We start from the raw sequence: 13,423 nt of genomic DNA on the forward strand, positions 1-13,423 counted from the left end.
CTTACATTTTAAATAACCCATTTCTATTATTTTATATTTTACCATGAGGCTCGTGGTTTACCAGTAAGGTTCTGGCAGCTACATGGCATCTCTCTGACTCCATCTTCTTTCTCCCAGCATTCAGTTTAGTTTTCCCACCTAGCTCTATTCTGCCCTGCCATAGGCCAAAGCAGCTTCTTTATAAACCAACAGTATAAACACATTCACAGCATCCAGGGGATCCCACATCAGATACCGTTTCCCTCATAATGTTGAAGACAGTGGTTTTGTATTTCATCACTGCTGACAGCTAAGCCAGGGGAAACCTGTCAAGGCTAAGTGGGAGGTGAGCAAGCCCAGAGTCCACACATTTCCTCAGGCCTGAGGGCAGAGCTGGGTTTGGACCTGAGGATACTGATGTTTAGGTAACAACTTTGGCAGCTGCATTTCCCAGGCTCGGTAGTCACTTAATTTTTCCACTTTTTAAGATGTATTGTATGGGGTTGGAGAGATGGCTTAGAGGTTAAGAGCACTGGCTGCTCTTCCAGAGGTTCTGAGTTCAATTCCCAGCAACCACATGGTGGCTCACAACCATCTATGATGAGACTTGGCGCCCTCTTCTGGCCTGCAAGCATACATGAAGGCAGAATATTGTATACATGATAAATCTTTTTTTAAAAAAGATTTTAGGTTTATGGGTATTTTGCCTGCATGCAGAGATATGTGCACCACACACATGCCTAGTATGATGGCCCCTGGGAATCAGAGTTACAGACAGTTGTGAGCTGCCATTTGGGTGCCAGGTATTAACCCAGGTCCTCTGGAAGAGTTGCCGGTACTCTTACACTGAGCCATCTCTCCAGCCCTTTCCACTTATTTTTAATCCACTTGGAAAATTTATTTGTTCATTTGACAAATTCTATTTGAGCATATACGATGGTGAGGCATGGTTCTAGGTGTGTGTGCACACACGCGTACACACACACATACACCCCAGCAGCATCAGGAACAAATACAAAATACCCTGAGCTCCTGTTCTAGTGTAGAATCGTCATTCCCATAAGGCCACTTGCCCACAGTTACCCAGAATCCCACAGCAGCACGCTGCCCTTAACTCCCCTCCCCTGCACATTTACAGAGTTGGACGATACTAAAGCGTGCTTGCTGTCTGCACATCCCTGCAGCCTTCTGTTTGCGTGGGGTTGTTCCTAGAGATGAAAGTGCTGGGCCATAGAAACTGCCTACACAGCTATCACGGGGCCATTCCCTCAGTGTCTGACAGAAATGGTTCCTGTTTGATGAGTACCATCAAGAGAATCTTCTTAGTATTTGTGCATAAATATTTTTCTTCTTTTCCTAATTCCCATTTATTTAGAACAGTCTAGGAAAGCTTATTAACAATGACCCCTTCTGTGTTAATGCCCTGTGTATATTCACCTCCTGTACCATTTCAGTGACATGTCTGAAGTCTTGGGAGGTGTGCCATCCCGAAATGGAAATCCACTGAGCTCGCTCGCTCGCTCGCTCTCCCTCCCTCCCTCCCTCCCTCCCTCCCTCTCTCTCTCTCTCTCTTTCTATCTCTCTCTCTCTCTCTTTCTCTATCTCTCTCTCCCTCCCTCCCTCCCTCTCTCTCTCTCTCTCTGGTTGGTTTTATGGAGCTGGGGCATCAAACCTGGCAGGCACCTTAGGCATGCTAAGTAAGTGTTCTATTACCAAGTTACACTCTCAGCCCCAAATACATCGTTTGAGAGCCGGGCAGGCCACCATGTCTTCTTCCTCCACTACTCTCGGCCTCATTGCTTCAAGGCAGGGCTCTGACTGAACAAAGCTAGCTACGCATTAGCCTAGACTGGCCCACCACCAACGCTCAGGCCCGACTCTTGCCTCGGCCCCACAGGCAAGTTCTGGGGGTAGAACTCAAGCCCTCAGCTTGTTCCCTCAGCCACTGCACCATGGGGAGGGGGGTGCTTCTAAAATCTATTTCTTGTTTGAGGGCACTTAATCTTAATCTTTCTAATGTAGATTTATCAAAGGAGGTTGAACACCCAAAACCACAAGCCTCTCTGGAAACTCTTAGGAAGCAAGAAGAGAAAAGGGAAGATCAGGAAAAGAAAGTCATCCCACCAGAAGTAGAGCCAATTGCAAGGGAAAGTGTGACCCCTGCAGACCCAGAGGGCGAGGTTCCAGCCAGGGAAGTGGCTGCGATGGCTGAGCTGGCCCAGGAGGGAGCGGCCGCTGATGTGGAGCCTGGGCCAGCCCCGAACAAGACCCCTCGGCCAAGGAAGCACTACTCCTTCACCGAGGCCACTGAGAACCTGCACCACGGGCTGCCCACATCCTGTGGGCAGGCCTCGGGCAGCCCACGCTGCCGCCACAGCATGGGCAAGCACCGCAGCGACCAGTACTTGCGGCTGGAGCCTGCCTGCTACGAGCCCTCCTTCGGCAAGGCCACCAGGGTCAAAGCCAAGGAGACAGCCTTCCGGGACAAGAAGAGCAGCCTCATGGAGGAGCTCTTCGGTGCAGGCTTCGCGGGCAGGAGTGGCCCCACCAATGGCGAGGTGGCTGGCAAGGCCCAGCAGCTCGGACCCAGCCAGGCCTCTGCCAGCAACGCCTTCGGGGACTCCAGAGCCACCGTGGTGCGGTCCATCCAGGCCTCACCCGCCGAAGGAAACAGGAAAACGGTTATTTAAATGCAACAGAGGCCTAATACATTCTGGTTTATATACTAGTTACATGCCTTTAATCTTACTTACCATGTGAGGGTTTACATAGTATCTGTTTTAGTACTTGGGTGGACTGCGGGTAATTTATTGCTATCTAATAAAATAATCCACTGTACCTTGATCAATGGTAACATTTTAGATACAAACTTACACCTTTACTATGAAGGCAAAAAATGTCCACTCTTCAGGCAGACCGGTTTATTACAGAGCTTGGAGATGTGGGACTCACAGCGACTCTTGTTCAGCCTAAGGCATATCAGCAGGATTACTGTCAAAACGTCATGGAAGAGGCACTGGCCAGCAAGAGAGGCACCAGACTCAAAAAGACAGTACAGAGATTCACGCTCTGCCTCACGGTCATTGCCGCTGAGCGGAGCAGAGTGCCCTGCCTTTGTGAGCCAATCTGTGCCTGTATAGGAGGCTGGGGTTTTTGTTGTTGCTGAGATATATTACTCTTTTGTTACATAATGGTCTCTTCTCTTAACCTTGTCCTAAAACAACTGTACGCTTGAGCTAGCTGCTCAGGTCTAAGAGCTTTTGTTGGAGCTATAAAGGGTCTGGATTCCCAGCCTACACTGTGTAACTCCCCTTCATTTAGCTATAGGAGCAACAATTCCGTATCTGGAATTGGCCACACTGTCTCCAGATGTTTATACACTAGTTGTGTATTAGCACCAATGGCTCAGTGCCTGCTGAGGGGTGATGCTGCTGCCGCCTGTGGCTGCTCTCGCCCACATCTCAACACTCAGGAGGCAGAGGATGTTCTGAGTCTGGGCCAGCCTGGTCTTCATGGTGGGTTCCAGGCCACCCAGGGTTGCACAGGAAGACCCTGCCTCAAAAAAATTAAAATTAATTTTGGTTTTTCACCATTTTTTAAGTGCATACACACAACATTCATAAACATGGACCATCTTGGAGAACCCTAGGAAGCAGGTAGCAGTGGAGCATGGAAAACTGACAGGGCAGAGGGACAGAGACACTTTCTGCTGCACCTTTCCCTGGTTAATTCAATGTTTATTACCCATTTTTAAACAAATACAATTCTGGGGGGAGAGACACAGTGATATCCCCCACTCAGCCTTACACACATTATACATGGGGACACAAGCAGTCTTACACACATTATACACATGGGGACATGAACAATATTACACACATTATATGCATCAGGACACGAGCAGTCTTACATTATGCGTGTGGAGCACTAACATCTGGGAACAAACTAACCCTTTGTCACTGTTTTCCTGCAGTCAGCTGACATCACACATCCCTTGAGAGGCCCAGGTCTGGTTGGCGGTAAGCACCATTCCAGATCACAGCTCACTACAAAAGCATACCCTCCCCCACCCCGAGTGCCGAGCTCCTGAAGCGAGCCCAGACTGTGCAGCTTCCAGTGCCATTCCAACCTCCTCAGATCCTCGACTGACCAAGTGTTTGCTGAGGGGTGGGGATGCTGGAGCGGATGGGCAGGCCAATGTTGGCAATGCCTACTGCTGCACACCACTTGTGCCCTTTATACACCCTGCCTAGTCACCCTGGTGCAGTGTAAGTCTACAGCGTCTGCTGCTCTGGTGGTGCTCCATCTGACACTCGCCCTATTCACAGTACAGTCAGCCAAAAGAACAAGCTGTTTATGAGATCACTAGGAAACATAAGAATATAAATATGATCCTTCAAAACCCAGTGCTATGCCTTTAATCCCAGCAGCTAGGAGACAGAGACAAGCGAATCCCTGTAAGTTCCAGGTGAGCCTGGTCTACGTAGTGAGTGCCAGGACAGCCAGAGCTGTGCAGAGATTGTGATGGTGCTAGCTTGTAGCTTTTCTGTGCTATGGCTCCCCAGAGTCTAGGCTATCAGCACTGGCCAATACTGTAACTAGGAAAAGTACTTCAAAAACAGACTTGGAGCCAGGTGAAGCAGCAAACACCTTTAATCCCAGTATTTGGGAGACAGAGGCTGGTGGACCTCTGTGGATTCAAGGCCAGCCTGGCCTATGGAGAGAGTTCCAGAACAGCCAGGACTACATTGAGAACAGCATTGAGAGACTATGTCTCAAAAAAACGAAAGATAAACACCGAGACTTGGCAGAACTATCTTGTAACTTCATGAGCCAAACTGATCAGACCCCAGCTTGCTTCACTGCTCCACTTTAAAGACACACTTCATATGAAATGCTTTAAATGAACACATAACATGGTCTCGTGAACACACACAGGAACCACTATGAAAAGTTAGCAGGCTCAGATACATGGCGATGCTTTTCACACGGTTTTACGCTGAACCTGGTCCAACAAATGACATTTCAAAGAGGAGGATAAGCACGAGCAACATCCACTAGTGTCATTTTCAGGTGAACTTCAAAAAATAAAAAGCAGAATTCTTGTAGTGGTATTTTTTCTTTAAAAAAAAAATGTGTGTGGGTTTTTCTGGGTTTTTTTCTAAAATTAAAAACAGCACCACTGGACAGTGTGTACCTGGCCAGCTTGAGCTCCTGCTCTGACTTTTAGTGACGGTGTCACACTCAAAGTGTGTTCATCCTTAAGAGTCAAATTACAGGAAACAAAAGGACGAATTTAGAGGAATATGGTCATGCAACCTCATTCTCTCTGATGCTTATAGCCTCCTCTACTGAATACAAAAATATACAAAGCTTCTGCCCCAAACCACATAGAGCAAACGTGAATGACGTGTCAAAAGGCAGAGATTAAAGAAATTCTTGCTTCTGATGACGAGAAAGAGATTTCTGTTACAGTAGAAAAGGCTCATGTCCCAAAGTTAGCAGGGACGTTTAAAGGTAAATCTGATGGAATGGAAAGACTCAGACAGGAAAAGCAAAGAAAGAGAACAAAGAGGAAAGATAGGATCTGCTGGAAAAGAGGAAAATACAGCGTGAATTAGCAAAAAGAGCTGAGCAGGTAAATGAGGAGGATGAGGATGAAAACCAAGACACAGCAAAAGTTTTTACAGAGTACCACCCTGGGAAACTCAAGCTCAGCTTTGAAGAATAGAAAGGCAAAGGAGAGAAGGTGAGGAGAGAAAAGCCGAGGAGGAGGCCCGCAGAACAGAGGAAGAGAGGAAGGCATTTGGGAAGCAAGGAGAAGCACGGTATTAGATGATTCCCCAGAGAAACATAAAACAGTTTCTCACGAATCTCTGATGCCTGGAAAACTGGAAATTAATTTTGAAGAATTATTAAAACAAAAAATGGAAGAAGAAAAACGATGAACAGAGAAGGAACGGAAGCATAAACTAGAGATGGAGAAATGGATTTGAGAAGTGGGACAGGGAATGGGAGAGGAGGAGGAGGAAGACGAAACCTTTGGACTGCGTAGAGGATATGAAGAACTAATCCAATCACAAAGGGGTTCTATTCAAGCTAAAAACCTAAAAAACAAGTTTGGAAAAACTGCAGGTGTCTGGAAAAGAAATACAGAAAAAGACAGGAGAGGGAGCAAAGAGGAGAGCAACTGACCTTGAAATTAAAGAGCGAGAAGCAGAAAACTTCCACGAGGTACATTATTATTGTATTTGTTATAACTTAATCTTTTGTGTGTGTGGTTTTGAAGTTGGCAGTTAAATATTTTCCTTGCCACTTCGAAAATGTGTTAACAGAGCACCAGATGCACAGACAGACTGCGGACTACAACTGTGCACTCTTAGCTCGTGAGAGCCGATTACACGGGAAATTCAGCACAATTAAAGCTGTGGTTCCGCTGCTGTATCAGAGCTGGTTAAACAAGCTGAGTACAACGCAGCCTGAAGTCTTACGTGATCTCAAAGTGTATGCACTTTAGCTGTGAGGTCCAGCAATAGTTCTAGTCATAAAGAATTTAAGAAATTTTTTCATAATAATTTATTGATTCACTGAACAATCTGAAAAAGTCTTTAAAATTAACTAAAATAACTATCTCCTGAAAGCTGAACTCTGACTCCCAAACACACTGTGGGACACAATGTAATAAAAATAATATAAGAAACTAATTTTATATCAGAAAAACAGGACTTAGATGTAATATTTGAGCAACTGCCATAAACTTTAATTCTTTTGAGATTTTGTAAGGTGTAGTTAGAAAATATTTACCTAGATCTTGCTCAAAAAAAACTCAAAATGCAGAACTCTGACAACTAGACAAATTTTCCAAAAAGATTTCTATGTATCATTCCAGAGAAGGTCTGGGGTGATCTGGGGTTCAGTTTGAGAGCATTGCATAAGACGCACCTGGGAAGACATTCAGATAGGACACGTCCAGGGAGCGGAGCGCACTCGGAACAGTTTGCCAGCTGCCAATATCACACAAGGCTGAATGCACATTAACACAGATTTGTCATATCCCATAATGTCTGCTGTGAGAAATGAGGAATTTCTTCAAACTGACATGAAGTCATCACTCTGCGTAGCCAGCGTATACAGAATCAGAGCAGCCGAGGGTATGGACGGTGCACGATACTGACACCATCCCAAATCCAGAACTCTAAGTCTCTTCTAAGGGATAGTCTATTCCAAGGGGTCCCAAATGTACAGGACTAAAGACAACACCTCAAGTGTGAAGGCCAGAGAGAAGACAGCTGTGGACTTGGTTTTCCCTTGCACGATGTGTGTTGTGTCGGGACCCAGATGCGGTGGCATCATGTGAGGGCAGAGCACAAACTGCAGGTGCCCTGGGGAGGGACCTCATCAACAGCACCTGTGCCCACGAACTGATCTCACCCTCCCAGGACCATAGGTCGTGTCTGCAGAAACCACTGAAGTGGACATCATTTCCATGTCTTCTAAAACACTAAAGTGTTTTTGTTTGTGGTGCAAAAAAAAAAAAATGGCACTATTGGAGTTGTTAGGAAAGTCTTTGCAGCTGGCAACAAAACCAACCATGCAGAGCGAGCCCCAGCATGCAAATGCCACTTGACGTTCACAGCCCAGCGGGTCCAGAACTATGTCAACAATACACTGTCACACCGCTCTTTTTCTGGCTCAATGACAACTGTAGAAAACCCTGACTTGAACAAGACTCCCGGGTGACAGACAAAAACATTCCAAAACACAAAAACAAGAGCCTGTGGGCTCTGTGTGGTCGTCGATATCCTCCTGGTAAAGTTCTGTGGCTGCACATCCTCCGCTCAGCTGAAAGGGTGGAGTACAATAGCCACAACTTTGTTACAGACTAAAATCCAACAGGTGATTCCAATTCCACCTAAAAAGAAAGAAACTCGTGTCAGAGGATACAGTGGCAACACCTACAGGAGGAAGATGCCAATTCCAAGTGTTGAGGGGTAAGAGAGGGGTCTTATCAGACTACAGGTCACAGACAGACACACTGTGTGCCAAGCTGAACAACGGGCACCGCCTTATGTCCCTTTCCTAGGCTATAACAACAGCCTGACCACTATTTTACACTTCTCAAAAAAGTATTAGAAAGCTGGGGGAGGGGCTGGTGGCGCACGCCTTTAATCCCAGCAGTCGGGAGGCAGAGGCAGGCGGATCTCTCCCTTAGAGCCATCTAGTCTACAGAGCTAGTTCCAAGACAGCCAGGGCTACACAGAGAAACCCTGTCTTTAAAAAATCAACAACAGCAAAAAAAAAAAAGCACTGTACACAAAGTTATGTGTTCTCAGGCCTAAAGTAAAGACATCCTTATCCTCCATTCCCAGGTTAAAGCCAACAGCTCGGCAGTGCCAGCAAGGGTGGCCTGCTGCTCCCTCGACCTGAGCCCAGCAGTGTTGGGGAGGGGAGCACAGATAAAATGAAGGTCCTCGAAACCGCTTCCTTTCAATGATGTATTTTTCTACAGTATGACCACACATCAGAAGCCGTGACTGGCAAGAATCTACACTTCGCTTTTTACAGGCTCTTACACTGTAATCCATGATGGCCTTGAACTTGCAGCAATCCACCTGCTTCAGCCTCCCAAAGGCTGGGACTGCAGGCATAAGCATAACCATATCCAGCAGTATCACCTCAATTACCAAAAATCAGGACCCGAGAAAGTGTACTAACAGAAAAATTCAAATAACAAGAAAATTCTTTGGCAAAGAAATTTCCTGACAGAGTGCTGTACCCTGCAATGTCTGCCCCCTAATTCATATGCATCAGTCCTGACCCTGGGGACAGTATTAGGCAGGGTAGTGGGGTCGCCTTAGGAAGAAGCTTACACAGCACAGCCTACCATCTCCTCCTCCTATCCAAGGACCCTTGACATGGGGCCATTTGTGAAACACAAAATGGGTCCTAATGCTACCAATCTATGGCACCTTCACCTTGGACTCTAGCCATCAGGAAGCAGATCTGTTTAAGTTACCTGCTGTGAAAAAAATCTTTACACACTGGAAATATATATTGCTATTGTTGTTAACAAAAGGCCGATTGGCTGGCAGCCAGGCAGAAAGTAAAGACAGGACAACCAAACTAAGGATACTGGGATGAGGAAGGCAGAGTCAGAGGGTCACAAGTCGGACACACAAAGTGGGCTAGAAGTAAAAGCCACAAGCCTCGGGGCGGCACACAGATTAACAGAAAAGAGCTGGTTGGTAATAAGCCTGAGCTATCGACTGAGCATCTATAAGGAATATTAAGACTCGGTGTGTTTATTCTGGGGCCAGCAGTCAGGACAGGGAAACTGAGCCTACAAGTACCCACTGTATATTTTACTATAGCAGGCTGAACATATGAGACACACAAGAAAGTGAAAAAGATACAGAATGAGTTAAACCAAGTGGCCTTGACCATCTTAAGACAGACGGCAAAGACACACTGGAAGACACAGACTACAGCTCGGCTTATCTGTAACTGGCAGGAATTTTTTTGCCCCCATTTTTCTAAGTAGCCCTACCTGGTCTGAAACTCCCTGTGTAGACCAAGCGGACCTTGAACTCACAGAGCTCCTCATGCCTGTTAACTGAATGCCAAACAGACTAAAAGTTTACACATGGCAACTGACGTGGCGGGGAGGGGGGCACTTTGGTTTGGTTTGGTTTTTGGTTTTTCAAGACAGGAGTTTTTTGTGTGTAACAGCCCTGGCTGTCCTGGAACTCACTCTGTAGACCAGGCTGGCCTTGAACTCAGAGATCCGCCTACCTTTGCCTCCCCAAATACTGGGATTAAAGGTGTGCGCCACCACCTGGCTTTTTTTTTTTAACTGGCATTATTTTTAAAAAATTGTTCCCATGTTGCCAGAGCATGGAGGAGCACACCTTTAATCCCAGAAGCACTGGGGAGGCAGAAGCAAACAAGTCTCTGTGTGCTCAAGGCCAGCCTGGTCTGCAGCAGAGCTCCAGGCCAACTGGGGCCACCCCTCCAACCCGAAAACTTATTCCTCTGTGTCTGCTCATTCTTCAATGACACAAACGACCTTTAACATCCAGAAGCAAGCTGCTCAGCGCAGCAGCCACAGGGGGAGGAGGTGACCCCTGAGAGCCTGGGCTGTAACTCCACTCCTGAGCATTCAGAGGGACCTGCAGGCAGCTTCTCTAGACCCCATGCGGCTGAGGCAGGAAGGGCGGCTTGCGAAGGGGACAATGAGGGCAAAGGCGGGTGGCCTGATCTCCCACCGCACACCTCTACTGCCTACCTGCCACTCGAGTAGGAAAGGCCACCAGGCGGTCTAGCGGGGTGATCCACTTGCTGGGCACCACGGCCACAGGGACGGAGTAATACTTCCAGATGAGCGAGATCATCAACGCTGCCTGAAGGAAGATGTGGGTAGAGGCTTCACACCCGTCAGTCCTCGCAGTACACACACACACACACACACACACACGTACACGAGTACGTGTACACACACACACACACACAGGACTTGAGACAAAATATCATATACTGGTGACAGGTGGGTGGGCCTTCTCGAAGGAACTGACATTTTATCCTTTAACACAGAAGTCATGCATTCACTATTTAAATTAGCTGAGTCCATCCACAATGTCTATCCTGAGTAGCTGAACTACATGCCAAACGTAAAAGCACTCGTGATTCTAAGACCCTAATAAGCACAGTCCTCCCTACACAGCAGAGGTGCTCCCTTTGGCGCCCTCATCAGTTTCAAGCTGGTGAAAACTAATGTTTCATTTCCTGCCCTTTCCCAGAAGCAGCTTCTGTTGACCCAAACTCTCTGCTCAAACGAGCAGACTGAAGAGGATGCCTGCCAGAGGCCTGGCCCTCCACGGAGCACAAACTTATCAAATAAGAGTGTCTCGAGGCACGTCTCTTCAGCCTTTCTCCAAGCTTCGTCTCTAGGGGAGCTAGCATGGGTGTTGTAGCTCAGGAAAGACCCACACACCCAGGTCGCCCGCACTAAGTCCCAGGTCGCCCGCATGCCGGCCAGCTGTGCAGTCACAGCGAGGCATCAGCAGCACCGCCAATCCCCCAGAAGGTAAGAACGCCAGGGGCCAAGGAAGGAGAAAAACCGGTTGGTGGGCTAGCGATGGCTCAGCATTTAAGAGCACTGCCCACTCTTCCAGAGGACCCAGGTTCAATTCCCAGTACCCACAACTGTCTCTAAGTCTAGTCCCAGGGGATCTGATACCCTCTTCTGACATCCAAGGACACCAGGCACACACACAGTGTACAGACACAGATGCAGGAAAAACACTCATACTCATAAAAAATGAATAAAAAAGAAAAGAACAAGGGAGCAAGGGGCTTCTAGGAAAGGGCAAGGTAAACCAGCTCTAAGCACCTGGGTTTCCAACAGAGATGCTGTTATTTCATTCTCAGACATTCACAGATGGCTCAGTGGGTAAAGAGCTCGCCATGCAGTTTCGATCCCCAGCACCCACACAGATGCAGGAGAGAAAAGCATCCCGTCTACATTTCAGAGCTCAGGAGATGAAGACAGTGAGAGACTCTGCCTCACTACGTAAGATGGAGAGTAGTGCAGTCAAGGAAGACACCTAGCATCCACCTCCGGCCTCCGTGCACATCACACACATGTGCATGAGCACGAGGAAAAACACCTACACACATGCACACGTACACAGCAGACCGAGGAAACAAACAGCTGTCCAGAGCTGGCCGACACCGCACTTACCTGCAGTATGTAAAAGGCGACGCTTATAAACCACTTGATCTTGGCCAACTGAGCTGTCCGTGCTTTCACTGAAAGGAAAAGAGGTGAAACATGAACCAATCCTGCAAAGTTGGGAAAATACCCAAATACACAGAAATGTCATTTTCCCTTATAAAACACCTTCTAATTATAAATAAAACAATATACTTAGAAATCTCAAACAGCCATGATGAAACTCCTCAGCCTGTATACTAACTCAGGAAATTTGAAAGGTGGTACTTATGCTGTCTCAGACCGCATCCTGGAATCCCTGCACCCTTCCTGACGCGCTTGCCACCGGCCAACAGGACGAAACATCACCTCCATTCTCTAACCTGCACCATCCCTGAATCTCCAGCAGGAGTTCAGCGCTCCCAGGCCTGCACAGGTGCAACCTACTCCACCTTACATGCTCCAGCAGGGCCTCTCAGGGCACACTGCTCTCTAGAGACACGTGTGTATGCACATACGTGTGTATGTGTGAGAGAGACAAGAAAGAGTGTGCCTGTGTGAGAGAGAGAGAGACGAGAAAGACAAAGAGTGTGCGTGTGGCCGGGCGATGGTGGCGCACGCCTTTAATCCCAGCACTCGGGAGGCAGAGGCAGGCGGATCTCTATGAGAACAAAACCACCTGGTCTACAGAGCTAGTTCCAGGACAGGCTCCAAAGCCACAGAGAAACTCTGTCTTGAAAAACAAAAAAACAAAAAAACAAAAAAAAAAAAAAAGTGTGGTGTGAGCGTGTGTGTGTGTATGTGTGTGTGTGTGCTTATGTGTACATGTGTGAGGGTGTATGTGTGTGTGCATGTGTGTGTGTATGTGTGTGTGTGTGTGTGTGTGTGTGTGTCACTGTGGAGCCCTGGCAAGTTGGAAACTCACCATGTAGACCAGGCTGGCCTTGAATTCAGAGACCTGCATGACTCTGCCTCAGAGCGCTGGGACTCAAGTGTGCACCACCCTTGGCACAAGAGCTGCTCCCTGACATCTGTATGCTGTAGGCATGCTCCTGAGAGTGAGACAAAGTACCCTGGGGACCCACTGTGTGCTGTGGGACAATGGGCTTGTACCCTGTAAAGCTTTGTCACTTGTACTGATTTAATAAAATGCTGATTGGCCAGTAGCCAGGCAGGAAGTATAGGCAGGGTGATCAGAACAGAAGAATTCTGGGAGGGCTCAGTCTGCAGTCATCACCCAGACTCAGAGGAAGCAAGATGAGAATGCCTCACTGATAAAGATACCAAGCCACATGGCTAATGCAGACAAGAATTATGGGTTAATATAGGATGTAAGGTTTAGTTAATAAGAAGCCTGAGCTGGCAGTCCCTATGGTGGTAGAAGTGGTGGATATGGTAGCAGAAGGTTTCAAAGAAACAGCAGAAAGGGGCTATGGTTCTTAGCAGGAGAGAGCAAGGAGCTGTCAGGAAAGCTGCAGGTTACTAAACGCATTAGAGGAACTGTAAAAATCTGCCACAGAAGGAGCGATGATCCGTAGTCAGAACAGTTATCGCAGCTTAAACAGGAGGCCCTTCTTGTTCAGGACTGTCAGAGCCAGAGTTCACAAAAAGTGCAGCCACAGCCGGGCAGTGGTGGCGCACGCCTGTAATCCCAGCACTCGGGAGGCAGAGGCAGGCGGATCTCTGTGAGTTCAAGACCAGCCTGGTCTACAAGAGCTAGTGCCAGGACAGGCT

The 13,423-nt window shown here is 47.6% G+C and overlaps 2 protein-coding genes across 2 annotated transcripts in view; one reads left to right on the forward strand and one right to left on the reverse strand.

Annotated features, from left to right (window-relative positions):
* The window catches only part of Lca5l (LCA5L, lebercilin like), a 31,262-nt gene extending 28,526 nt beyond the window's left edge, over window positions 1-2,736 (forward strand). Inside the window, exon 9 of the mRNA XM_026787708.1 lies at window positions 1,812-2,736. Within this exon, the coding sequence (XP_026643509.1) occupies window positions 1,812-2,669 (858 nt within the window). The 3' untranslated portion in view covers window positions 2,670-2,736. The remainder of the gene's footprint in view (window positions 1-1,811) is intronic.
* A 963-nt stretch (window positions 2,737-3,699) lies between these two features.
* Window positions 3,700-13,423, reverse strand: part of Wrb (tryptophan rich basic protein) — a 16,653-nt gene continuing 6,929 nt past the window's right edge. Inside the window, exons 3-5 of the mRNA XM_005345143.3 lie at window positions 11,720-11,787; window positions 10,265-10,379; window positions 3,700-7,891 (exon numbers count right to left, since the gene is read on the reverse strand). Coding sequence (XP_005345200.1) covers window positions 7,818-7,891; window positions 10,265-10,379; window positions 11,720-11,787 — 257 coding nt within the window. The 3' untranslated portion in view covers window positions 3,700-7,817. The remainder of the gene's footprint in view (window positions 7,892-10,264; window positions 10,380-11,719; window positions 11,788-13,423) is intronic.

This window comes from Microtus ochrogaster, chromosome 2 (assembly GCF_000317375.1).
Source record: "Microtus ochrogaster isolate Prairie Vole_2 chromosome 2, MicOch1.0, whole genome shotgun sequence".
Classification (NCBI taxonomy): Eukaryota; Metazoa; Chordata; class Mammalia; order Rodentia; family Cricetidae; genus Microtus; species Microtus ochrogaster.